The sequence below is a fragment of the Rhodamnia argentea genome, chromosome 1 (assembly GCF_020921035.1).
Source record: "Rhodamnia argentea isolate NSW1041297 chromosome 1, ASM2092103v1, whole genome shotgun sequence".
Lineage (NCBI taxonomy): Eukaryota > Viridiplantae > Streptophyta > Magnoliopsida > Myrtales > Myrtaceae > Rhodamnia > Rhodamnia argentea.
This window is the reverse complement of record NC_063150.1, coordinates 31,573,873-31,601,524: the sequence shown is the minus strand read 5'-3', so window position 1 is coordinate 31,601,524 and position 27,652 is coordinate 31,573,873. Positions and strand designations below refer to the sequence as shown.

At 40.3% G+C, this 27,652-nt stretch overlaps 4 protein-coding genes across 5 annotated transcripts; 3 read left to right on the top strand and 1 right to left on the bottom strand.

Annotated features, from left to right (window-relative positions):
• Positions 1–184: 184 nt before the first annotated feature.
• On the top strand, positions 185–3,439 carry LOC115743952 (pentatricopeptide repeat-containing protein At3g05340). The gene has a single exon (XM_030678991.2). The coding sequence runs from the start codon at positions 376–378 to the stop codon at positions 2,329–2,331; it is 1,956 nt and encodes a 651-aa protein (XP_030534851.1). The 5' UTR covers positions 185–375; the 3' UTR covers positions 2,332–3,439.
• Positions 3,440–3,620: 181 nt separating this feature from the next.
• Positions 3,621–9,524, bottom strand: LOC115743951 (mitogen-activated protein kinase kinase kinase NPK1). Its single transcript, XM_030678989.2, has 17 exons — positions 9,055–9,524; positions 8,355–8,396; positions 8,176–8,241; positions 7,954–8,064; positions 7,797–7,877; positions 7,605–7,682; positions 7,426–7,508; positions 6,500–6,581; positions 6,320–6,420; positions 6,078–6,117; positions 5,880–5,939; positions 5,732–5,781; positions 5,453–5,636; positions 5,128–5,364; positions 4,683–5,023; positions 4,515–4,576; positions 3,621–4,045 (listed from the first exon to the last, which is right to left on the bottom strand). The coding sequence occupies exons 1-17, from the start codon at positions 9,364–9,366 to the stop codon at positions 3,939–3,941; spliced, it is 2,037 nt and encodes a 678-aa protein (XP_030534849.1). The 5' UTR covers positions 9,367–9,524; the 3' UTR covers positions 3,621–3,938.
• Positions 9,525–19,175: 9,651 nt separating this feature from the next.
• On the top strand, positions 19,176–22,575 carry LOC115743955 (peroxisomal adenine nucleotide carrier 1). Of its 2 annotated transcripts, XM_048284815.1 has the most exons (6): positions 19,269–19,398; positions 20,775–20,817; positions 20,898–21,006; positions 21,385–21,531; positions 21,645–21,802; positions 21,888–22,575. In XM_048284815.1, exons 2-6 carry the CDS (start codon positions 20,786–20,788, stop codon positions 22,165–22,167), a joined length of 726 nt encoding a protein of 241 aa, XP_048140772.1. In that variant the 5' UTR covers positions 19,269–19,398; positions 20,775–20,785; the 3' UTR covers positions 22,168–22,575. The 2 variants fall into 2 exon arrangements, with proteins under 2 accessions (XP_030534853.1, XP_048140772.1); XM_030678993.2 differs by having other exon boundaries at positions 19,176–19,398; positions 20,775–21,006.
• Positions 22,576–23,735: 1,160 nt separating this feature from the next.
• LOC115743956 (protein YIPF1 homolog) lies at positions 23,736–27,360 on the top strand. Its single transcript, XM_030678994.2, has 6 exons — positions 23,736–23,913; positions 24,042–24,081; positions 24,665–24,745; positions 25,160–25,346; positions 26,022–26,289; positions 26,861–27,360. The coding sequence occupies exons 1-6, from the start codon at positions 23,857–23,859 to the stop codon at positions 27,065–27,067; spliced, it is 840 nt and encodes a 279-aa protein (XP_030534854.1). The 5' UTR covers positions 23,736–23,856; the 3' UTR covers positions 27,068–27,360.
• Positions 27,361–27,652: the final 292 nt, after the last annotated feature.

Sequence of the window (27,652 nt, the reverse complement as noted above, 5' to 3'; positions counted from 1 at the left end):
GATTTTTTCTATTATTTTCTTTATTTTATGTAGCGCTAATGTAGCTGGAACGATGTCATTTTGATATATAATTTAAATTTGTCAATTTGTCGATATAAAAAATGATAAGCTTTAATACTTTCATTACCTACATGCATATCTGAACTTAAGTAGGGCATGGCCATAGTCAATTAGTCATGACTCGTGAATTGCACTCGCTTTTCCGCCGTCACAAGCCCGCCCGGCTCCACCTCTCGGCAGAAAAGCGCCGAGGAGGTCAAAGTTCTGTAGTCTACAATCGCAGTTTGCGAAGCTTGATAGACTAGCCTAAGGAAAGAACCTCGCCTTCTCTGTGGTAATCGCCGTCACTGTGTTTCTGCGACTTTGATTTTATGGATGAATTCGAAGTGGGTCTTTCGGAGACTGAGCTCCCATGTCTCTCCTCGGTCTTCTCTCGCTCCTCCGCTCCGAGCTCAGACCTTTCCAGACGCTTCATCGCAAGCTTCTACTTTTGTTCTCGACAACGTACACGTGAGCCGCCTTCTGTCCACTTGCGGCAGAGAAGGGCGTTTCCTTCTGGGCTCTTCTCTTCACGCATCCATTATCAAGAACCCTGAACTACACGACCTAGGAAATGAGGACCTCTTTCGAAATGGTCTTGTTGTTTGGAACTCTCTGCTCTCGATGTACGCGAAGTGCGGAGACATGCTGGATGTCGTTAAGCTGTTTGATGAAATGCCCGCGAAAGACACTATTTCCTGGAACACTGCGCTATTTGGGTTCTTGAGGAATGGGGAGTTTGAGATGTGCTGTAGGACGTTCAAAAGAATGTGGGAAGGGGGTGTTCAGGGTGTGGATAAAGCCACGGTAACGACGATTCTGTCTGGTTGTGATACCCGTGAGCTTTCTCGTGTAGTTGAGTTGGTGCATGGCATAGTCTTCAGGGGTGGATTTCAAAGGGAAGTTACGATTGGGAATGCTCTGATCACATCGTATTTCAAATGTGGTGGCATTGATTGGGGATTGCAGGTTTTTAATGAAATGTTCGAGAGGAATGTAATTAGTTGGACGGCTGTTATCTTTGGCCTTCAACAGAATGAGTTTTTTGAGGATAGTTTAAAGTTATTTATGAGTATGCGTAGCGGATCACTCAATCCGAATACTCTCACATACTTGAGCTCCATCATGTCGTGTTCAGGTCTACAAGCAATAAACGTGGGGCGCCAGTTGCACAGCATCACCTGGAAATTGGGTATTCAGTCAGATTTATTGGTAGAGAGTGCACTGATGGATATGTATGCAAAATGTGGAAGTCTAGAAGATGCACTGGATTTATTCGAGTCTGCAGAGACTATAGATGAGGTTTCTATGACTGTAATACTTGTAGGTTTTGCACAAAATGGGTTTGAAGAACAAGCTATACAAATGTTTCTGAAAATGGTAAAGGAAGGGTTGGAGATTGATTCTAATGTGGTTTCTGCTGTTCTTGGGGTTTTTGGTGTCGATACTTCTCTAGGTTTAGGTAAACAAATTCACTCTTTGATTATCAAAAGAAGCTTTTCGCATATTCCCTTCGTCAGCAATGGATTAATAAACATGTATGCGAAGTGTGGAGATATCGTGGAGTCACTCAAAGTCTTTAGTCGGTTGCCTTCAAGAAATTTGATCTCATGGAATTCCATGGTTAATGCTTTTGCATGTCACGGAGGTGGCTATGGAGCTCTACAGTTGTACGAAGAAATGAAAATGGAAGGTGTAAAGCCGACAGACGTTACGTTTCTCTCTTTGCTTCATGCTTGTAGCCATATTGGCTTAGTCAAGGAGGGAATGGAGGTTTTAGATTCAATGGAAAGGGAGTATGGAATTAGTCCAAGGACAGAGCACTATGCTTGTGTTGTCGACATGTTGGGACGGGCTGGTCGCCTTGCTGAAGCGAAGAGTTTCATAGAGGGAATGCCCACGGAACCTGGTGTTCTAGTTTGGCAAGCCTTGCTTGGTGCTTGTAGCATGCATAGTGATTCTGAGATAGGAAGGTATGCTGCCGAGCAGCTGATTTCTGCTGCACCCGAGACCCCTGCGCCATACATTTCGCTGGCCAATATATATTCTGCTGAAGGTGATTGGAAAGAGAGAGCAAGGACTATAAAAAGAATGAAAGAGGCTGGGGTGACTAAAGAAACGGGCATTAGTTCGATTGAGATTGAGAAGAAAGTCCATAGCTTTGTTGTTAGGGACAGGATGCACACGCAAAGTGAAATCATTTTTGAAGTTATAAAGGAGCTGTTTCCTTTGATGACAGATGAAGGATATACACCTGACAAGATTCGCTCTCTATTCTTGGACGCAGATTAGAGCAGAAGCAAGTGTAGTTACTGACCATTTGGATTCAGTCTTGTGATGAAAAGAAAATAGGATTAGAATGTTACTTGAGTTAGAAAGATATGCGGACTGGAACAAAGTATATCAGAAGAGGTGACTTGATGAACTTCGTAACGTGAGTCTGCTCAACCATCTATGACAGACAGCAAATTAAGTGGAAACATTTTTTTGGTCTTATCATAGTTTCTGCTGGGGTAGCTTTTATGTAGATATATTTGAATGTTTGAAAGTCCGCCTTATACACATGGATGGATAAATCGTCGGATGAGAAATTGTGAGCTGTCAGTTCTGCAGAATGATGGTTTCCACCATGTTTGATCTGATGTAACACTCACTTGTATCCTGAAGTGGATACAGATCCACCAAGGGCACTCTCTCTCGAACATGAAGTGGGTTTGAATCCATCTGATGCAGTTTCAAGGGTGGTTGTGAAGAATTTCTCAATTTTGTAGGTGAATTTACTGAGATACTGCTAGTCCTAGAATCAGCTGCGGTGATGACAGTGATGGAGCTTTGATTCCGAAGAACCAATGCATGGAAAAATCAGCTTTTAAGGTGTTGATGGTTTGGATACCAGGAACTAGAAATACATTGGACCTCTTCCATTTCGCGATCATAGGTAGCTTGTATAAATCTGTGAAGAATCTCATCAATTCAGATTTGGTATATTGAAAATGGGGCATAATGCTGGAGGATTTCACAGCGAATTCTCGATTCATTAGATTTGGTACTCTGGAGGTTCAATGATCAGTTGGAATCTGGATCACTTCCTGCTTGAGAGATCATTCTTTTCAGTGGGTTGCCCAGCATCAACTAAGTTGAGGCAATGTGTAGATTCCTTCTTCTGAAGATATCGCAATTCACTGTTTTGGAGTAGATTTTCTAAATAGGACTGCCAAGAATCACATACTTCGATGGAGAGAGAGATATTGTCTGTGGCCAGTTGAGTTCATGGGTTGGAATGGAGGGGATCGTTTGTTTGGACCTACAATCGAATCTCCATATGACTTAGGCCTTTCGAGGCTTATGAGGATTCCTGCTTAGAGTTTGAAGGTCTTTGCAACATGTTAAAGAAACTGAATCACCATAGCGATCGAGTTATAACAAGTCACGTCTTCATATACGTGCCATAAATGTTCTAAGACGCACACTCAATATATATTCATTAACCTGCCCTTCCCCACTGAACTCAAAGTGAGGAAAGAGTCTTTTTGAAACAAAAAGGGGGGGAAGAAGAAGAAGAAAAAGAAGAAAGCATGACATTTCTTTTCCAAACATCATGTCTAAAATGGTATGTATATCCAAGACTCCAATCACATCCTGTCTCTGAAAGAAACATTCAGCGACAGATTTCTGATCGTCTCTCTAAAATACATAATTTGCGAGCTTATACAGCCGCTACCCCTCCACTTTAGAGCATTACCTGAGTCGTGACCACAACATGAATTCTTGGTGCTCTCCGAAACTGTTTGCTATGCAATATCGATAAGAACCTTATACCGGAACTCAATCCTCTACTATCTAGGGCAGGAGCAGAAAATCAAAACCATTGACACACGCAAAACATGTGTAGAGGCTACTTATTTGCCAGGTGATGCAAACCTTGTTCGCTCCCTTTGTCGAGTAATAGTTCGATCTCTTGGGGATGGTGTATTAGTTGCTCCCACACCTGCTTGACGCATCATCTCTGCAAACAAACCACATAATTTAGCCAAGCTTCCCAGTGACACAAGTGCTGTAGTTGATAAATGTCGATTTCTGCTGGCCATATTTCAACTATGTATTTATTCAAAAAAGGAGTCCCTGAATGAGAGTTCAAACCTTCTTCGGTGCAATTAGGACAGTATTCAATCTGTCTGCTTCGGTAAAAATCAGTTAAAGTAAAAGGCATTTAATTCTCCAAAAAATGGCTAATTTGTTTACTTCGCACATGAAGATTATGGACGTCAACTTGTGATGCAGTGCACCAGTCTGACTCATGATACTGGTCACATGTTTCTCATACATAATGTAGGGAAAGAAACCAATTCGTTATGCAAGTTATATTTGATGGAACATAAATTGCACTGCACGAGTATTTGCCAGGAAAAGAAACAAAAGAATTCATAAAAGGAAAGAGAGAACCGCACGAGTTAAACTGGGAAAAGAAAATCTACCTCGTTTTGTCTTAAGCTCTTGGTCAAGTTCTTCTTTCCATATCTTTTGTCTCTCAGAGAAGCTAACATAGCGATAAAAGTTTTAGGGAGGTTAAGACTATAGCTGAGTAGCTTACAAATAAACATACGTAAATGAATTTTTTCGAAGATAACTCTAGTGAAACCAACCTTGGGCTACTTGAGTCCTGTAGACCACCATTTGCAAGACCTTTCAAATCATTGGACTGAGGCAATCCTACATCCGGTGAAGATTGATTGCTGGCATTGCCAACATTGGATATACGTCTGCTATTATTACTCCCAGGGCTTCCAGAGCCAACTCCATCTGTGGCTGTTGTTGAAGTTCCAGCCGCAGCCCGGCTAGGTGACCTGCTTTTAGGAGGTAATCTCAAGTAACTTGGTGCATTTTCATCACATTTGCTCTCACCAAAAGCAGGAGAGCAAGGTGTATTTAAACTGTTGAAGAACTCTTCATAAAGTGGAGTTTGCAGTTTCTTCAGTTCCATGGCCTGGAGTTATAAATACCCCAAGAATGTAACAACCGACAGTCAAAAAATCGACTTAACACTGCAACTGTTCAATTGCAATTTTTACATTTAATTGCCAATTGTACCTTTTCGTGTAGAAAAGCTGTGATTTTGGACTCTGTGAGTTCATCGTCCTCCTCAAGTATTGATGGTCCAGATGGAAATGAAAAGTCTTTTCCCCCCTCACTCAAAGATCCAGATGGACCAGTGGGACTAATAACTGTTCGATCAGGGTTGATGCCCATTCCTGGCGGCTGAGGTACTGGAGTAACATCAAATTTGCCCGTCCAATCGATAGAAGGTTCACTTATGGGGTTCAAGCTCTGCCAAAATAATATCATTGATCATGTGCAACATGTAAGCCATCTTGCTTTTTGTTGAAAGGTAACTCATAGAAGTCAAGCAATTTACCTTGTGAATATCAGCAGGAGATTTGCCTATGGAGTCAATCTCATCATCAATCAGACACATATCATCGTCGCTTCCATGTGCCCCCCAGCAATCACCATTTGCTGTCAACCTTTGTTGACGGAATGTTGAGCAGCTCATAGAATCCATGTTAGCAATATCTGCTCCCAAGTTCATTGACATTTGACTAGCAAAAAGTGAAAGCTACATCATCAGAAAACATTACCACTACTGAACCAGCAAAATGAAAAAACTGAAGGACATATCCATGAATGAGCTTACATGGTTTTCCCGTTTGCCATAGAAGATGCTGAAGGAATGTCAGACTTCTCCTGATTAATAGAAAAAAGAATTCAATTTATTTAAGCTGGAAAAAGCTTCCGATGTGTATGATATGGGCATGCCTCCCTGGATTATCGAGTATACAAACCATGGCAAGGGTAGAAAAACCCGAATGAGAATCCTCGTGTTCTCCCGTGACAAAGTGATGCTGCATATTATATAGAGACATGAGAACTGTAACGTGTAGTTCTGCAGATGGAAGGAGTACTATTAAAGGACAAGAGACTTCAGACATATTGAAGAAATTATTGTATGCCACTCAAATGCTACCAATAACTATAATTACCTGCAGCAGCTGAGATGCTGTTCGCCTTGCATGGGGTTCCCTGAAATCAAATCACACATATTGCACAATTAAGCAAAGGACTGGAAAGACTCTCTTCAAGCATATTGTAACAGATTTACTCCCAAAAATTACCTTTCAATGCAAAGCCAGAGAACTTTGCATGTAAAAGTTTCTCTAGGATTTAAATTTTGAAAGAAGAAAGAAAAGGACAACAAGAAGTGTGGAAAGGAATATGATCATACTTCTGCAAACACTGTAGCAGAAAATCTTTTGCCTCCTCTGAGAGATGATCTGGTATTGGAGGATGAGATTTTGTTGTTCCTATGTAGAAGAGAGCGGCAACCTGAAGGACAAGCTTGGTGACTAATATGACAGAATTTAACATTGACTATTGTACAAAACTCGTATTTCAGTGAGAATACCTCTTGGTATTGATCGCTCCATGGAGGCTTTCCGGTTGCCATCTCAATAACAGTGCATCCAACACTCCATACATCAGCAGAGCTGTGAGGAATTTCAACTATCTCAACAAAATGCAACTGATACAGAGACTAAGAAAAACAAAGTATTTTCAGCATAAAAGAACATGACAGATGCAACAGGCAAGAATTGAAGGAAAAGGCTGGTCGCCCTTGCTAAAGTGCATCAAACTCTACTGCAATGCACCGCACTTTAATTTCAATTTGCCATTTAACCTCCCTAAGATCCCTCAAGTTAACTTACTTATTTTATGAAAACAAAAAATAAGAAGCAGATAAAGAGTTTTATCCAACTTGAAAACTCTAAATAGTTTGATCAGCTCCTAGACTTAATAATTTATGGAAGTTCATGGTTTGAAACTTTAGCTGGAATAAGGTCACAAGTTGCGGCAAAATTCTCAGTAGATATGTGTTAATGAGTTTAATAACTTGTCACCAACTAAGATATTTTCTGCAGTTTTTCAGCTAGTCTCTTACTTGAAAAGGCAAATTCCACAGGTGGGCATTTCAATGTCAGGTGTAATGCTAGTAACAATAACATATTCGTCTTTATTCAACCCAGAAAGGAAAGAGACAGAGAACCATTTCATTTGTGTGCACCAAAATTAAATTACTAGCAAAACAATTTTTAAAGATATTCATTCCCAGATTGCATATTAGAGTTGTAGTTTTATATCTGAACTAAACTAAATCATGTATTTTTTGTTCATACATCTCCCATAATATTTGAACTCTATGTTATGACATGTGAGAAGAAATGCGACCAATAGAAGTATTTGGCTCTAATCATCTCATCCTTTTTTAAGAGATAAACAACAAAAGAAAAGAACTCGTTCACAAATATAATAGCAACCTTCTATAATACTTACAAGCTATGGCCTGTCTGGAGAATGACTTCTGGAGCCATCCAATACGGAGTGCCCTTCATTGATTTGGCACCTGAAATGGTAGCCTGTATAAAAACATAGATAGTGTTAAGTTAATTGACCAAGCGGAAAGCAAGAACTATGAAAAATTGAAGTGCTGAGAATATCGATATCAGGTATACCAGCTCAACTACTTGTTTTGAGGCACCAAAATCTGCAAGTTTGATGCATCCTTTATTATCGACTAAAATATTAGCTCCCTGTAAATGGAGTCATAACTTGCATTACAAACTGAGAGAGAGCAGGGGGAGGGGAGGAGTGAGTGAGAGCAAAGTATTAAAAATGCCAATGGCAATATAAAAGAAGCAATGCACCTTGATGTCCCTGTGCATAATTCCATTCTTGTGTAGATACTCAAGGCCCAATAAAAGTTGCTTGGTGTAAGTTCTTATAACCTGTTCAACATATTGGCACATAAGACCGAACTTGAAACACCCAAGAAAAAACTTCCTTAGGCAGGCAGTGTCTCACCGTTTCAGGAAATGGTCCAAATTTCCCCAACAATGATGATATAGATCCACCAGGTACAAACTCCAACAAAATGTTTAAAGAGTCTTCCTCCCTTACTGTTCCTAAATATCTCTGACAGACAGAGGTAGCAATCAGAAGACCAAAAATTAGCTAACGCTACTATTTACTTCTATTTTAAGCCCAAAGCTTGCATATTTCAAAACGAAATTGAAAGCCACTTACAACTATATTTGGATGCGAGAGATTCTTCAGCAACTTCACTTCCTCCTCAAGGCCCCTAATATGAGCCTAGTTACAATACTAAGTAAGTCATATAAAATCAACCAAAATACAAAGGATCCACAGATCATGGAACCCCAGCACATGCAGTAATATTAGACAAGTTTTTGTAAAACTCGAACCTGTGCTTTCTCTTTTGATGCACTGTTTGCTGCAATCAAAACCTGGAGGAAAGCAAACCATTACAAGACGCGACATCCATTATAAACTCCTTCCATGAACCCAATTTAAGGAAATGGATACGCCATTAATAAAACTGAAAAGATCAGCCCAGGAAAAATCTACTAACAGCAAGAATCAAATATGGGGTATGAACTTCTCATGAAATCAGCAGATGAAGGCAAGCGGTTAAGGGGAAGCACAAAGAACAACATGGAACTCTTAAGCAAAATCAACTAGAAACCGAAGCGGATAAAGTCCATTGAGTAAATCTAATTAGACAACAACTGGAACTAAGACTGAACTCAGGAAAAAAAGTCCAACGTTGGAAAATACCTAATCAAGATTCAGCTCAAGCAAATAATAGACAATAGAATGAGTGCAGAAAAAAACACAAACAAAATTAAAGCATGAGCAAAAGGCTCGTGATGAAAAGCAAAATTAGCCAGAAGTAGACCAAGGATCCTTCAATTGAACAGATCAGGCACAACTTCAGAGCCCAAAGTTCCACTAAATTTACCACCGACGTCATAAAAGTTGCTCTTCTCGAACTGAAACTGAGCAGAATCGGTTAATATTCAGAGCCAAATCATCGAATCACGCTCGAACAAGTGGAAGCAGAATCCGCCAAAACAGCCAAACCCTCGAGGCCGAGAAGAGTACCTGCTTGACGGCCAGAAGCTCGCCGGAATCGAGGTTCATGCCCATGTAAACCCTACCGAAAGCCCCGCAGCCGATCAACTCGCCTTTCCTCCACCGGATCGCGGGCGCGTTGTCCTTGGGGGCGGACGGCGACACCTTGGAGAAGGCGATCGACTTGCGGATGCACGAGTTGAACTTCTCCACTATCGCTCTCGTCGTCGTCGGCACCGGCGTCGTCGGCGTCGAGGTGGAAGCCACCGGCCCCGGCGCTTCATCGGCGTCGGGGGCCGACGACGGGCGGAACACGATCGATCGGCGGAGCGACTCGAACATGCCTTGTACTTGCAGTGTCGCTGAATCGATCGATCGATCGAGATCGAGATCGAGAGAGGGGGGAGGGGAGGGCCCGGAGGGGTTTTAGTGACGTTGTGGTTTCATTACCATTTTCATTTCATTTCGGACGGCGAAAATGGGGGGAGAGAGAGAGAGAGAGAGAGAGAGAGAGAGAGAGGGAAAAAAGGTGCGGGGAGATTCCAATTCAAATTCAAACAATCTTTTTTAGGGGAAAAAAACAAAATTAAGGAACATGACGCCCATCGATGCAAATAGTGAAAAATATTGCTCCCCCTCATGATTCTACAATTTTTCACTTTTCACTTTACACTGCTTCCCCCACGCAAAATTACAAATACAGGCAAATTTACTGTTGCACATATCCTAGGAAAAAATAAGTACTTTCTTTTTCACCTTCCAAACAGATGAATTTTTGGGCATGTGTGTTTTCATTTATGCAAAAGTAAAAGGGTTTTTTTTTGGGGGGGTTAACAAAGTGAAAAATTTCAAACTATTACTTACGTGATAAATTTACCCTAAACTAATTTTTTGACATTCAAAAACCCCGAACTAGTACGCCTATGAAAAATTTATCCTTTGTTAGTTTCCGTTAAATTTTGACAAACAAACTATTGAGTTGGATGATGCATGGCGGTTAACAAGTGTACTGTTTGAGATTTTACTCTCCATTTCTCACAACCATAGATGTATCAGTTTGAGATTTTTTTGTAATATTAATCTAATTTGACGGACATTAATAGAGAATAAAATTATCACAAGTATACCAATTTAGAATTTTTTGTAGTCAAAAAATTATTTTATGATAAATTAGTCACATGTGTATTAGTTTGGGATTTTTAGTGATCAAAAAATTAATTTTGATATAAATTTATTATATGTATATCAATTTGAGGTTTTTCGTTGTATTAACGCATTTTTTTTTCTCGCTTCTCCACTAATGTATGAAATAGTGCTCAATATGAGAAAATTATAGAATATCTGTTGACTTATGTGTCAACACTTGAGCATTTTGAAAGTTTCCCGAATGCAGAATTTGAAATATTACAAAAAGTCAAATAATGTGATCCGTAAAATTTAGATCAATATAACAGGACCTTCTCTTTGAGCATTTGGGATTTAATATTAAAGACTATTTGTTTTTTTTTTTTACTTTAAACCTATATACAAGGTAGATATTTCTTACACTAAATTATTCACAAGATTTCGTTTCTTACCCTCTAGCAAAAATTTTCACTAAACGTAACTAGTCTTCATACATGAACTGTGTGCCTGCGAGATTTCTAAATCAATATTACTTGTGCGTCTTCAGGAGCCTTTTTATCAATTTAATTTAACGAGGCACGAAATGAGAAACGGTTTTCTACGTCTCCTATTTTATCTCGACCTTCGTTGTCCAAGAATTAGAGTCTGCGCCGTAAATCTGCAAAAGCCACCATTGCTCCTCGGCCACTCTGCGAATATAGATTAAAGTTTAATTATGGGGGTGTAATAGTAGTGCGGGCATATAAACTAAAATTTCAAAATTGGCCAGTTTGATATAGCCGAGTCTCGACTTTAGTCATCTTATATTGTAAATTGTAACGTGTTGCGAATTGTTGTAAGTTGTTTTTTTTATAATATATTCGTCTAAAACTGCACTACCTTAAAAATGGACAAGACAGTTTCCTGAAAACTGTTTCGGAGAAGTGTTTTGAGTCAATTCTCTACTCTTTCCACAGCTCTTTCTCTAAGTCACGAACGAAGTAAGATGCTCCCGTTACTCAGTTACTTCAGTTATTAGCCCAAAGCGGGTTCTGAGAAAACGACCGGTGTAAATCTTCTAGCAAAAAAGCAGATTTCCACTCCAAACAATTGAAAACGGATTTGTCGTTTTCCTCGAAGATAGCTTCTTCGAGAATATGTTTCGAGGGTATCAAGTTTTCAACGAAATAAATGAAGTTTATGAACCAATAAACTTCAAAAGACCCGTTTTACTTATTCTCTCCGGTTCAAGGGGAAAATGCAAGAGATGTGGTTAAAAGAATTCAAGTATTTCAATTAAGGTTGCACTTTTTCCACTCATGTCATAGCTAAAACACTCACAATTACAATATTTTGACAATATTAACCATTTAACCAATGTGGGTTCCATCTTTTTATAAGCATCCTTTTTATTTGGTTATGGTGTCACGTTTCTATTCTTCAATCTTTTGTCGTGGGTCCCATTTTCCTCCTATTTCTTTTTTCTTCTTTTCTTCCCTTTTAATCCGACCATGGCTCAAGCCTTAGTAGTTTGACCAATAAAAAATAAAAAAAACGAACATTCTTCTTTGTGGTTGCCTCCGTCACTTGTCATCGAGGCCACACCGCACTCATTAATTTTTTAATCTCTAATCGGAGTTTGATCATTGAACTTCTTTACGGCGATCGGAGCATGGAGATTCGAACAATTGACAAATAAAGAAGCCTCTCCTCATCAAATGGACATGAGGGTCGAGTTCACAATCACCTCTTCATCCTTCTCAATTGCTTGCAATGGCAGCTCGATGATCGAGATTGGCACGGAAGAAGGAGAGACCGCGGAATCCTCACGGATCTAGAGGATTGACATTCTTGAAGGTGGCATTTTTTGTTTGCGTAAATAAGTTAGTGAGAGTAGGGGTTGTTGCATGGAACAAGTGATCCAAGGATAAAATAGACAGAATAAGAAAATAAATTGGACACCAGATGTACGTGGTTTGATCGTAGAGACCTACGTCTACGAGGAGAGTAGCAACGAATTCCACTATAGAACAAGCGATATACGGAGATTACAGATCAAACTCGAGTAACTCAAACACTCACAATGTTTCCCAAGCCCCAATTACATTCAAGAACGCATACAGTGTTTAGCCCAAATTCCTAACGAAATAATTTCTCAATCTCGCAAAGGAATTATACAAATCTAACCTCAAGATTTAATCGGCTTCGACACTTGAATTATTGATACAAATTCTGCCAACAAAACCCACGAAGAAAACCCTTGCCAAGCACCCGATCATAAACCGGCTCTTCAAGACTTCGTGCGTTCAACCCATGCCATCCGCGACGCTCGTTGCTTTTATAGATAGAGCAAAGCCAGCAAAAGTCGTTTTGCACATATTGGTCAATAACATCAACATCCAAATTTGACCGAACTATTCAAATCCACGGTTGGACTTGTCCTTTTGTTGTTATCTTCACTTTTGGACTTATCTCCTTTTTTTTTTTTTTTTTTTTTGCCGACTTCAAGAAGGAGATCTCCAAGATATCACCTAACAGAAGATATTCCACAACATGCAGTTTCGATGTCCACGAATATTCAAATTGGGACTTTCTTGATATTTATCTTTTTCTTCAATTATCCTTTTACGTTAAAGTCTTCCATCTTGGATTCTCAACGCGAGAATTATCAAAGCTAATCCTCACCCAACAAACAATTTCCTTATTCATTTATTTATTGCTGCAATTTTATATTTTCGCTTCGGGCTCAAACTCGAGACATATTTTAACAATCTCCACTTGGCTCGACGTTTGAGCCAAGTCACACTCGCTTCGGCGATAATCCGAATTTCACCTGCTACTCTCCCACAGCCATAATAAGCTCAACCGCCACAGCCGCTTTCCAAGTTCAAGCCGCACTTGAACTTCGTCATAACCGTGGACCTAATCAGAATACAAACTCCACATGCACTTTTAAGCGCTCCACAAGAACTTTCCGACACAAGCTCCTTAACCACGGATAAAGCAAAACCACCATTGCATCCATATACGTTAGGATACCGAATACGTACCTTGTTAATATCAGCAGTGACAGCAACCGTTGGCTCTACTGGCTCCACCTCCCTAAAAGCATCATCTGTGTCGATTACTACATTAGTATCCGCTACCTTAGGAGTTTCCGGTTGCAACTCCACCTCAAGTCGAACACCGTCCGGATCCGTATGAACACTGCTATAATCACTCTTACCCCGAAGTACGGGAGACTCGTCAAAGATAACTTTTCTACCGCAAACAGGTGAATTTATATTTGGAAACCACTATTGATAACGCCACTCACCTCGTGCATAGCCACGTAATATGCATTTTGCCCTCACATTGAACTTACAATCACTTACTCGATAATAACACGCGCAATCAAACATTCTAAAAATAGAATAATCAGCAACGTTACCTAACCACACTTCTTTGGGAGTCCGATATCTGATCGCAATCGATGGAGATCTATTCACCGGGTAGGTCATCATACTAAGCGCATCCGCTAGAACTCTTCTAGCCATACCAGCACTTGAAATTATTTTATGGGTTGTCTTTAGTAATGTTCTGCTCATCAATTCCGCAAATTGTTGTGGTCTACTAGCACTAGTGCGGTGTTTCACTATACCCTTTATCATGCAGAATTTATTTACCAGCTTCAAGCAGAACTCTATGCTACTGTCGGTTCACACATGCTTGATCGACTTACCAGCCTCCGTCTCAATCAAAGCTCTCAATCGCGTATTCCCGACAACAACATCAAACTTGTGCTTCGGCACAATCACCCAAGTGTTCCTCGAGCGGTCATTAGACTCTCGAACAGATACCAACGTCTCCGGGGCGAAACCTGTCCATGTCTCACCTTAAAGTTCATACAGGTCATCATGCTTTATTCCTTTCATTATCACTAAGGCATCTTGAACAACCTTCAGAACTCCACCTTGTGAAGAATACCCGCATCCAACTGAATCTATGGCACCCAAGGAAATTAAGTTCTTTTTCAATGCTGGAACGTGTCTTACTCCAGCTAATGTCCTCACAATACCATCGTGCATCCCGATTTTAACATCATCAACACCCACAACATTGCATTCAGCGTTATTCCCCAACCGCACTTTACTACTATCCGTGCACCGATAAGAAGCAAACCAGTTCCTATTTGGTGTAGTATGAAAAGAACAACCAGAATCCATAGTACATCCATCAAATGACGAATTTTTTGTGACAGACAAGACCCTATCGACACCATCGGAATTATCGCCTATAGCTGCAACATCATCTGTAGATTCAACTCTAATTCCCTTACCCGTTTCGTTTTTCAACTTTAAGTAATTCCTTCTAAAATGTCCTCTCTTGCCACAATTCCAACAGACAAGACCGCCAATCCTAGACCGATTGCGTCTATTCGAGCTCATACTACTTCTACTACTACGAGTATCGGTTCTTCCTCTACTTTCACCTACTAAAGCGGTAGATACATATTCGTCAGATTCTCTTCTACGAATGTCCTCACTTAAAATCAAATCTCGAATACCATCAAACGTCAAACTTGTTAACCCGGAGGAATTACTAACAGCGATATGAGTAGTATTCCGGCTATCGTGCAATGAGGATAATAGAATCAAAGCACATACATCATCTTCAAAGTCAATATCAACTGAACTTAATTGACTAACAATCACATTGAATTCATTGATATGATTAGCAATTAATGCACCTTCGCTCATCTTCAAATTAAACAGACGTCGCATCAAATAGACATTGTTGATCGCAGATGGCTTCTCATACATATCCGACGGGGCTTTCATCAAACCCGCAGTGGTCTTCTTTTTAATAATATTAAACGCGACGTTACGAGCGAACGTCGCTCGAATAACACCCAGCGCTCGTCTATCCAACAATTCCCAATCGGCTTGCTTCATCGTCTCCGGTTTCTCCTCGGATAGGGGCAAATGCAGCTTCATTTGATAGAGATAGTTTTCAATCTGTATCTTCCAAAAATCAAAGTCCTTCCCCTCAAATCTATCGATTTTCACTTTTACTTCTTTTGTGGCCATTGATTCGCTTCAACTAGACAAACCTGGCTCTGATACCAATTGTTGCGTGGAACAAGGGATCGAACGATAAAATAGACATAATAAGAAAATAAATTGGATACCGGATGTACGTGGTTCGATCGTAGAGACCTACGTCCACGGGAAGAACAACAACGAATTCCACTATAGAGCAAGCGATACACGGAGATTACAGACTAAACTCGAGTAACTCAAACACTCATGGTGTTTCCCAAGCCTCAATTACATTCAAGAACGCATACAATGTTTAGTCCACAATTCCTAACGAAATAATTTCTCAATCTCACAAAGGAATTACATAAATCTAACCTCAAGATTTAATCGACTTCGACACTTGAATTCTTGATGCAATTCCGCAAACAAAACCCACGAAGAAAACCCTTGCCAAACACTCGATCATAAACCGGCGCTTCAAGACTTCTTGTGTTCAACCCATGCCATCCGTGACGTTCGTTGCTTTTATAGATATAGCAAAGCCAGCAAAAGTCGCTCTACACATATTGATTAATAACATCTACATCCAAGTTTGACCGAACTATTCAAGTCCACGGTTGGACTTGTCCTTTTGTTGTTGTCTTCACTTTTCGACTTATCTCCTTTTTTTTTCTTTGCCGACTTCAAGAAGGAGATCTCCAAGATGTCACCTAACAGAAGATATTCCACAACATGCAGTCCCGATGTCCACAAATATTCAAATTGGGACTTTCTTGATCTTGATCTTTTTTTTAATTATCCTTTTATGTTAAAGTCTTCCATCTTGGATTCTCAACGCAAGAATTATCAAAGCTAATCCTCACCCAACAAACAATTTCCTTATTCATTTATTTATCGCTGCAATTTTATATTTTCGCTTCGGGCTCAAACTCGAGACATATTTTAATAGGGACAAATTCCTGCCATGGATATAGAGGCGGGCGGGTAATGATGAACCGGCGGTGACGATAAGAATAAGAAGAGGAAGACGGAGAAGCAGATATTATTGATGAGCTTGGTGAGGATTTAGGCAAGTGGTTCATCTCCTAGATTTGAATCTTCAAGGAGGTTTTCTTGTCTTGGTGATCAATCAAGCAAAGTATTTGATGTAAAATGGGAAAATGATAACAAAGAGCGAAAGGGATGGAGTAGGGTGAATAGTAAATAGATATGAGATGGATCTTTCACTTACGATAGTTTTGAATTGAGGAAGTGGATATGGAAAAGGACTAGTTGGGTAAGCAATAGGTTTCAACCAATCTAGGCTTCCACTACGACAATTGCTTATGTCGGTGAAGGGCATTTGTTTGTTTGTCAAATCTGGTGATAAATGTTGGGGTGTTAAAAACTTGTGTATTATTGGCATGATAAGGTTGTTCTAGAAAGAAAGAACATATAAATAAATGATGAGAAAGGAAGTGGCATGAAAAAGAAAAAGAAGAAAAGCAAATGAAGACTGCTTAAAAAATGTGGGATCCACAAAGGTTAATATTGTCAAAAATAATGTGCTAGGAGTGTTTTAGCCATAGCGAGAGTAGAAAAAGTGTTAATCGATTAACTCGTGTCTTCAATTTTCCTCACGTGAAATGTAATTTTCTACCCAATCCAAGTTTTTTTGTTTTCTGTGTGAGTAAAAAAAAAAAAAAGGATTTGTCTATCATCTTCTGTCTTTCAAAACAAAATAATTCAAAATTCTACATTTTTCCATCGACTCCAATTACTACATATCCGATGCAGAAAGTGGGACATTATCAAAAAAAATTCACGACCTCTTGCTTGTGCATTTTATTTTCTATATCCCCTAGGAAAGAGTTTTCATATACATAAACGAAAAAAATGTCAAGTAATTGACGTGTGTAGATAGAGATCGGGAAAATTATCAAAAAACTTCTAAACTTATTGTAATTATTTTAATTCAGTCATAATTTTTTTTTCGCCAATGTAGTCATAAATCTTCAGACATCTTACCTAATACGATTGGCTCTGGCGTTAACAATTTTTAATAGTTTAATATTTCTTTTCAAATTTTTAGTTATTTATTTTTTTCCTTCCTTCTTGACTTTTTTTTTTTAAACGCATCATAGCCGGCAAGGCAAGGATCATCGGAGCTTCCCGGCCACCAGGTGAGTGCCCCAAAGCCCTCGTCGCGTCCCTCGTCCTTCCTCTGTTTTCAAGTCTAAAACACAATCTTCTCCCTTCTTGCAATCCCTCCCGCCCACAAAAAAAAAAAAAAAGTGGCTCTATTTCTTTCTCACTTTCTCAGACCTTGTCGCGTTGCTTAACTCTCGCTACACGTTGATGGGGGAAACGTTTCTGAGTGTTTCTTAGCTAGACGGTCACCTTTACGGCCACCGGCAGAGACACAAAGGCCATGACTGACGCAATGACGAGGTCCAGCCTCAGGCGACCTCCAAGCGTTGGTCACGAACACTCTAGTTTCGATGATGAACGCGAGCTTGCGGTTGCTACCTCTTTCTTTGGTCGTGGCCGACACCGAGTGCGAGCCCCATCCTCAGGACCCCAAAGGCCGACAACCTCTAATCCGAGGTCGCAAGTCTCTGATCCGAGTTCTAGAGCGTTGGATCACGTCGATATGACGGGGTTTAGATAGAGAGAGGGAAAGACATATGGGGACGATTGCTGAGCGACGCTCCTGTATCGAATGATGGTGGAGCTCGCACGCTGGCCTTCTACCGCGGCGCTTGATGATATGATAAGATCGCCATGGATGGGATCGTAGCTTGATGCGCTCTCGTTCTTTTTCTTCTCCACGGAAGAATCTCTTGCGATTTCAGTACAGAGTGTCCTCTCCTCCTTCATCATCTCTCTATTTTATTTTCTTTTCATTTTTATGATCTTCATCATATCTTGATATGTCCCACCTATTAGATCGGATTTTTTTTTACACGGATGATATCCAAAGAAATTCAAAATTCAGATCACCGAAATATATTATATCTTATCCAGAGTTATATTCGATCTATCAAATATAACTTTAAGTAGGGTTGTCATTGGTTCGGTTCAAAATTTTTAAAAACCTGAAGCGTAACTGTTCGGGGGTGTGCATTTACTTTGAAGAGAATAAGTAATAAGGGAGAGAGAGAGAGAGGATGTGATGTATTTACCTAGGTCTTCTCATTCAATGGCGGATTTCACAGGGCTTCAACGAATGACGTGAGGAGGAACGATGCGAAGGAGATGAGGAACTGAACCGAATCGAGTCAATATACAAAAAAAGAAAGGTTGTTTTTTCCCCCTTTACCCCAATTGGAATTATGATTAGATTTTTTGACTCGATTTTAAAAACCCTACGTCAAGTGATTTCATTTGCAAACGTTGTGCAAGCATTTACCGTGATATCGTCATGAGATATATTGCGTTTTAAATTTGCATCACTCAGGCCAATTTTTTGTTTGTTTAAAAAACCCTTCAAGCGTCAATTCATAGCAACAAATAAATTAGAGTTTTATTGTGCTGCGACATATAGCCGTATCGTATCGTGTCCCATTTTATCAATTCATATGGAAAAAAGAGAGAAATCTTATGCATTAGTTACAACACCGACGTAGGGTAATCAGGGAAATTACATTATCCATTTGTCACGAATCGCAACTAGTATTTTACATTCGGCTTTGGAAACTCTTACCTGTTGTCCATCATGTTTTTCACACGTCGGGACCGGACACGTTGACTCGATTACACCTGCTGTTGACCGGGATAGAGACCCCCCACGCCGAACCCGCCTGCACCTAACCGCGTCAACGTCGTTAACAATAAATGCGGCCGCGCGGGCCTTTGGGTTTGGTTTGATCCGTCAACGCGACCGTTCAATTTGGACGGAAATCGTCCACATCCCCTCGCTTCTCACTTCCCAAGGAAAACGCCATCCCGTGGGATCTTCTCTCTCTCTGTGTTCGGCGTCTCCCTCGGCTCCGTCGTTTTCCACATTCCAGCTAAACCAATTTCATTTACACTTCTTCTTCTTGTTCTCCTCTCTCTCTCTCTCTCTCCGTGTATATAATGCGCGCAGGCCTTTGCGAGTAGGTGACCTCGTCGTCTTCGGAATCATGGCCCTTGATCTGGAATCTCTGTCGGACGCGACGTCGGGCGCCGTGGGATCGCTGCTCAGCACCACCATCTTGTACCCTCTCGACACCTGCAAGACCAAGTACCAAGCCGAGGTTCAGGCCCACGGTCAACAGAAATACAGGTCGGTTCTTGAGATCTTCGTTTCGCTTTGTATGATTTCTGTCGTTCGAGATCATGATCCTGTCGGTTTCGTGGTGGTGAATTTCGGAGTGCGCTGTGAAAGGGTCTGATCCTTCGAACCGTGCTCCTGTCCTGCTGTGTAGGATGATCGTGTTTTCGCGGGCGTTGAGATCGTTGGTGCGGCTTCGTTTTCTCTTTCCCGACGGATTTAGTTTGTTGCATTGAGTACTAGCGGATTGAAGAGAGTGATCTCTCGGTTTTGTGCAGTGAATATTTTCCTCGCAGTGCTGTCGTAGGGGTTGATGATTCCGAAATTAGCTCTTGTTTTTTTGGCTGAGAAGGGTCGTGTTTTTGTCATCGAGACATTGTTGTTCGTGCCTCCATTTTTCAGCGGCTTTGATTCTGCAGGAGTGTCTCGATCTTGGTTTGAGCGGCTGTTATTAGAATTGACCATTTGAGATGAGACCGGTTGTCGCTGCTGCTAAGCTTTGATAAAAGGGTTTTATAATTGAATCACGGAGTCTTCTGTGCCTGACAAGTAATTACATCCTGGGAGGAGAGTTATGGTTCATTCCCCATTCGCATGGTCCTGAAAAGTGAAAATTTAGCTTTGGCACTCTTGTGCAATGGCTTCCTCTTGTGCAAGCACGTTTCATTCATTGCATCTGTTGCTGCCAATACGGCAAATTCGGAGATATTCTGCCCCTATTTTGGTTCCCTCGGATACCAGCTTATAACTTCTCTCTGCCATCTCTTCTTACAAGTTTCTCTTTTCATTGTTGATCTTTGTGTGACTTTCATGATTAATATACTGTCAAACAGAGTACTAGATTTTTGGACCAAAAAAAAAAACAGAGTACTAGATTTTGGTTAATATATGTTGGAGTTGAATGAAGTGAACATAAACTGCTTGTAGTTTGTATTCTTTCTGAGAGGGTGATATTTTGGATTATTTGGCAATAGTTTGCGTTTACTGCTGGTTCATAAACCTGAATATTTCTCCTCGTTATCTCTTTGAAGTTAATTTGTGCTCACAGCTTATATGATTCTTTTTCTTTATTTATTTGGAGTCTTTTCGCTCAATGCCATTTTTTCATATTATCTTTCTGACTCAAACTCTCTCTGAAGTGCTAACATGGCATGAAATTTACATTTCAAGAGGTGTAAAATGATGTTCAAACATCGTTCTCTCAGTGCTTCCTAGATATATTGAGACCATCTCTATTTGCAATCTTTGTTTGCAGTGGCAATTTGTAGCCTTTTTCTTTGGGGCGCAAATCTCTGATAGAATTTAGTGGATCTATGTCATCTCTCTTGTAAGCTGCTCTCTGGATATTTTTGATAATTAATCCATTTTGTTTTTCTCTGTCTGCACAGGCATCTGTCAGATGTTCTCTGGGAGGCAATATCTAACCGCCAGGTGCTCTCACTGTACCAGGGCTTAGGGACCAAAAACCTGCAATCTTTCGTTGCTCAGTTTGTTTACTTCTATGGATACAGCTACTTTAAAAGATTATACATAGAAAGGAGTGGTTATAAGTCAGTTGGAACAAAAGCTAATTTGGTTCTGGCTGCTGCAGCTGGTGCTTGCACTGCCATTCTTACTCAGGTGAATCCTCTCTAAAAAAGTTCTGCCTTGCCAGTGTTCTCCTTTTACATATATAAACATACAGATAATAAATTCAAGCTTCATTCGGAAGTACATGGTACATGCACCATGTGACTCTCTCCATTGGAAATTTGGATTGAAAAACATAATTAAACTGATTCAGGTTAAGAACTCAATACCTTAGAGCATTATCATTGGCATTTGAATATGCTATGTCTGTATGAGATCTAGAAAATAAATAATCTTTTATCAAATAATATGCAAAATAGCAAGTAATATTTTTTTTTCCAATCATTTGTTTATTTTTCGCCTTTATTTTTTCATGAAGAAGTGATATTTGTATGTGATCTTGAGGGAGTTTGGTATATTGTTGTGTAGCCCCTGGATACAGCCGCTGCGAGGATGCAAACAAGTGCCTTTGGGAAATCCAAGGGCCTTTGGCAGACTCTTACTGAGGGTGATTGGAGCCATGTGTTTGATGGTCTGGGGATCTCCCTTTTGCTGACTTCCAACCCTGCAATTCAGGTATATACTTTTCGAGTGGCATAAGCATTGTGAGGACTGTTGTTGTTAATTCACTGTGGTCAAGGACTGTTAAAGTGAGAATTTTCATGAGACTGACCTTTTCTTTCCTTCAGTACACAGTTTTCGATCAGCTCAAACAAAGACTCTTGAAAAGTAAACAAAACAAAACAGACAAGGATTCGTCCCCCGAATCGCTTTCTGCATTCTCAGCTTTCGCGTTGGGTGCACTATCAAAGAGCATCGCCACTATTTTGACCTATCCTGCGATAAGGTGTACCTCTCTTTCCAATAAATCTACCTATTCTATGAGCTTTGTTTGCAGAACTAAGAACTAATTGACAATTTGTTGCATGAAGGTGTAAGGTCATGATTCAAGCTGCTGATTCCGGTGACAACGGAACAGAAAAAGCTCAGAAGAAACCTCGTAAAACACTTATGGGAGTCGTGTTCGCCATATGGAATAGAGAAGGCTTGCTGGGCTTTTTCAAGGGATTGCGAGCTCAAATTTTGAAAACCGTGTTGAGCTCTGCTTTGCTTTTGATGATTAAGGAAAAGATTAGTGCAACCACATGGGTTCTTATTCTTGCATTAAGGAGATCTCTGCTGCTCACGAGGGGCAGACTAAAAAGTGCTTGAGAGAGAATATTTTGGAATACCCGTGGACCTATTTAAAATGAGGTTGTAGGCAGGGAAAGTACATAGCCAGATTCAGAATTGCAGTTGTCGAGACTGTCACAGGTGATGATGGAATCAATATTCGTGTGGAGTGGCCTGATTTTGGACTCCATACATGGGCGCATTATACAAGCAGACTGTACTTTCATCTGAGAACTCCGAAATCTTGAGCAATAAGAATATGCTGATCCTGATCTTGCTGCAAATAAAGCATATGCCCTGCCGCATGTTGGCATCATGATGGTGCGAACTCAGTGGCTGTGAGGGTGTCGCTATGTATCGATGTGGTTTTGGTCTCTTGAAGGGACAAATTAAGTGCCCCCTGTAGAAGTTATACTTGAGTTGATGATAGTTTTTCTGTTAGCGTGATCGGTCGTCTAATGGGTTGAATGTTGAACTTCCTCAGCAAAAGGCTTCATCTCGACTTAATGGTGTCAAAAGCAGGTTCGGCTATTTACCTGGCAGGAACTGCTGAGTTCTGAGCGGTCCACCCAGATGATCAGGGATCGATGATAGGCTTCTGGTGATGAATGTTGGTGGCAACTTATGGTGCATTCGATGTTACAATAGAGGGACTTCATTTACATCACTCTAATTGTTCGAATGCTTGTTCTCGATCAAAATTTTGGTTTTTGAGTTGGTATGTAGTAATCACGAGAACACGCTGCATGTGGCTAACGCAGGATGTTTGTAAATTCAATGGTGGGATGTGAAGAAAAATTAGATAATTTACGACTCAATTGCATCGAGGCAACCTCGACTGTCTTACTTTCAATGCGTTAACTACTTTCTCTCTTGAAATAGTCCTACTACTTCGGCCTCCAAGAGCGTAAAAGCAGCTGAAAATAAAACCAAATTGTTCATTTGTCATATTTTTTGAAATCTCGTCAAGCTCCATGGTACTCGTATCACTGTCATCAGCTGATTTGGTGTGCGGCGTTCAATTATAACATGTCATGTATGGTAATCACTCGCTGTCACATCTCTAGACATTTACTATGAACTAGACTCCATGGTGTCCATGTAGCCTCTTTTTTTCGCTGTTGGACATCACTTGCCATGTCGGCTCATGACGTGGTTTAGAGACTGGCCGATACCATTTTTTCGAAACTCGAGAAAACTTGAAAATAGGAGCATGCATCACAATATTTATGGAGAATAATTTTTACTTTTAGAGCAGAAATCTATTTAATTACACAACTTTATTTTTTCTACTTTTGAAGTAATTTTTTTGCTCCAGAACTAATTTTGAAGCCACTTGAAGAAGTAGAAAAAAATTACTTAAAATTAACTTTTGACGAGAAGTTATTCTAGAGTAAAAGTGTCGCCATGCGCGTATCTAAAAAAAAACCCGCCAAAGTAAGACCGGGCTTGGCCCATTTCGGAACTGTTTTCAGGATTCTGGTAATCGGCGCAGCCCAACTTTGACCTCTCTTTTTGTCTCCTGCCACAAACGAACAAAAGTGGAGCGAAACACGCAAATGAAGAAACAATAATTGACAGAAAAAAGGAAAAAGCCAAAAGAGAAACCAAAATCCACGCTGTGAAGGGACACGCCATTTTTGCGAGGCGCGAGAGATCTGCGAAGAAGACAATCAGAGTCGCGAAGCGGCAGAAGAAGAAGGAGGAGGAGGAGGAGGAGGAGGCAAGATGATGTCCGGGAATTACACGAGCCTCGACAACCAGAAGGTGTCAGGATCTGTTCCGGTGAGTCACTCCTCGAGCGCAAACTGTTCATCACTTCTCGATTCTCGATTTTGGGTGCTGCGTGCGTGGGCGATTTTGTTTCGCTGTATGCGTTCGGATCTTAGCTTCGGTTTGCTCGATCTTTGCAGGCCGTCCCAGATCCAGGACACGTAGCTGTCAAATTCTCAGGTACCGGTGTGGAATTGTGGAGTCTTGGTTGTTTATGCGAATGAGAATGTGCTGTGATTTGAGGAATTTCTTAGAGTTTTGCCTTCTGCTCTGCGCTTGATTGCCGAAAACGAGGTTGAATGTGGATTTGTCTAAGCTGAGGCTGTCTATGCTTTGAGTTTGGTACGAGGTCCGCTTTTGACATGCGCGAATAGCTATATCATGAATCAAGCACGATTAGGAAGAGGAATAGTGGATAATTCGAGTCTGTTATCTGTAGAATTTGCCTTTTTCCAAAGCCAATCCTGTGGTGTTCGTCATACTTAGTGTTTTAGCTGTTCGTGAGATTTGGGTTGTCTTTTATGGGTAGAGAAAACGTGGGAAAGCCTGACTTGGGTAACTCTTGCGGGAGGATAGTTCTGTTGTTCAAGTCCATGATTTGCTGCATAGGTTTGATCAAAGGATCAGTTCAGCTTGTCCAGTTCTGAATTCAAAGCCCACTCAGCCTTCGTTGAGATTATCTCATTGCAATTGATGTCTCTACTGTTTGTCATCAACATCATTTTGTTTTCTTTGGAATTCAATAGAATTGATCTTTTCTCAGATTCCCATCTCCAGACTTTCCCTCCATCCGATGCAAAAGGGAAGATAGTTGGTGGCTCTGGTCCTCCTCGAGATGCTGATGGTATGCAAGACATCATCATACTTTATTTTGTGTATTTTTGGGACTTATGATAATTATTTCGTCTTGCTATTGCCTTTTTGATTTTCATCCTTGTGAAAGGCAAAATGAGGCAAGCTTAATGTTAGATTCCATTCGTCTAGCTTTTGTTCACAGCTAAACGAGCTCTGTTTAATGAGACACAATCTTGTTGATCTATGGAGTGTTCGAAGAGAAAAGGCAGTACGTGCTTGGAAATTTATATCTCAGCTTCTGTTCCTGCAATTACATATTTTCTCGCTTTTGCTGTTTCGTATTTAACTGGACCAAAAGTTACTGAATATCCTATTGTCAGGTCTAAATCTTAAAGCGGATTGAAGTTCTGTTGCAAATTACATATTTCGCTAATTTATGTACATTATCTTGATTATGATGCAGATACATTTTCAAAATCTGCACTTGGACCAGACGACTCTCAGCCAAGTGGTTGGTTTAGTATGTTCTCAGTTGCCTCCTATAAACCATATTTTGATGTCGACACTTCAGACGTGCTTGAGAGAATTAAAGATTCACTATTCCCATTTAGAGGAAGCTTTAATGAGAAAACCTCCGGCAACCCAGATCTGTAAGTTGTCCTCAGCATTGGCACCTGTGATATTTGAGTGGTACTAAATTCATGGAGTTGCCAAATAGTGCTGTGAATTCATTTCTGAAACGTGCAACTATGGAATGATAACACTCTTTGCAACTACTAGGGGAATGACATTGGTAAATCCTTGCTTTTGTATCATACGATACTTTTAAAAAGGTGCTAGATTTCATGAAAATTCATCGTGAATTTTAGCATCAGCAATGCTTTAAGTATTTAGCTTTGATCCACAGAATTTAACTCTGATAGGGATTTAGCTGTGGAGCTTTATCGCCATGGTGCAATGCTTTTGAAATATCCCTAAAATATAATCCAGTCAGCTTATTTGAAACTGAAATGCGCATGATGAGCTTTACACTTAATTGCCATTGCATGCAAACAATGTACTAGCAGGTGAATGCCTTCATCTTCATGGAAAAAAGCAGCTTCAAACTAGTTGATTGAGACATCAGCACTTTTTATATTCTATTAGTTCCTTAAAAGCTTCTTAAGGTGCATGTTTCTTTACCGATTAGCACACTTGTCTGTATCTCAGGGTTTATTTGATCTGCACTTCCAGGCATAGATGGATAGGCTCTAAGGAGAAAGTTTTGTATAATGTCGTCCTTTTGTTTTCAATCTTGCTTTAGGTAATTATATGTGAATACGCAGGTATGGACCATTCTGGATATGCACCACCCTCATTTTTGTTGCAGCTTCAATTGGTACTTTTGTCACATATATAGCTCACAAGCTGAAGAAAGAACAATGGAACTATGACATAAATCTTGTCACATGGTCTGCCGGATTATTTTATGGCTATGTTACTGTTGTACCTCTCGGATTATACATCATCTTGAAGTACTTCTCAGCACCGTCAGGCCTTGTTCAGCTGCTTTGCCTTTATGGATACTCCCTTTTTGTCTTCATTCCAGCATTGGTAAGTTTTTTGGTCTTATTTGAGAGAGAGCACTGGTGGTCTTATGTACTTGAAGTAAACAACAAAAACTTGTTGGGGTTATATATGGAGAATACAAGGACATTACGGGTGATTAATTCTTCTCATGTTCACACAAGTCCAATTAAGACATTCCACACTGATTTTACTTTGAGCATAGTCTACCACGTGCTTTTACATTAATATTGTTCTGAGATTAATATGGGAGCTCTTGTTCTTTGTTTGGTATCAATTCCTCCCAATCATTTCTTTGACTTTTTCAATTGACTTAAACAAAATGATTTCAGTGTAGGAGAAGGGGAAGTCAATGCTAGAGTCAGTTTGGTATCGATTCGTCTTTCGATTTCATTGCCATGTCTTCATGGCTATCAAAAATGCATTCCCAGTGATAATAGTGTCAACTGCCATGTTTTGTTATTCGTACATAAAAGTGAATACAATGATGCTGAGAATTCGGAGTTTGGATGAGGGTCAGGGTCCCTTTTCTACGATTTGCTATAGCTTCTTCCCAATTTTTTTTAGAATCTGAATCGTCACTATATTTTGGATTCAGTGTCTCTCCGTTGTGCCTCTGGATATATTCAGATGGGTGGTGGCTGGAGTGGCCGGTTTCATGTCTGCGACCTTTGTGGCTCTTAATCTCCGAGCCCACATTAAGTCTGCAGGGGAGAGGTGGTTTTTGATAGTGGCCGCAATCTTCCTGTTGCAGCTGGCTCTTGCCGTTGTCCTGAAGATTTATCTGTTCACTGTCGAAGTATAGCATAAATCCACAAGGAACCTTGAAGAAATTGTAGATCACAGGCATACATCTCTGTCCTTGGGACATAACATCTGTCGACTAGCGGTTTTATACATCATGTGAAAGCAACTGTATTTGTTCATTTGTGACGATACCATACTCGATTGTTTATGCGTCATAAGGTTGTGAGCCTCTTTCTCTAACCATTGTCCAGTCGAGAGGTGATCTAGATGATGTGTGGGGGACCTGGGGTTCCTGGGAGTTTGAATGGATACTCAATTTTGGTAAATATAAGACAAGATTCAATAATTCTTAACCTCTAGAGAGTTGTGATGTTTAATTGTTTTGAATTTTCGCATTTCGGAATTTTTGTAGTTCACCTCTCTTCTTTTTTGGCTCTTGCCGGAGTTTCTGAAGATTGAGCAGGTTCATCCCCCTTATTCGATCGAGGAGTCTACGTTCTATATGGGCACAGCATCTAGAAGAAGCCCCACTCTTTTTTTATGCTCTAATGGTGGTATCGATGACTTTATAGATGTTTCAAGCAAACAATATGAGAAACTGTTGGCGAGATTGATCTTGCAATATTCTGCGTGCTCCATGCAG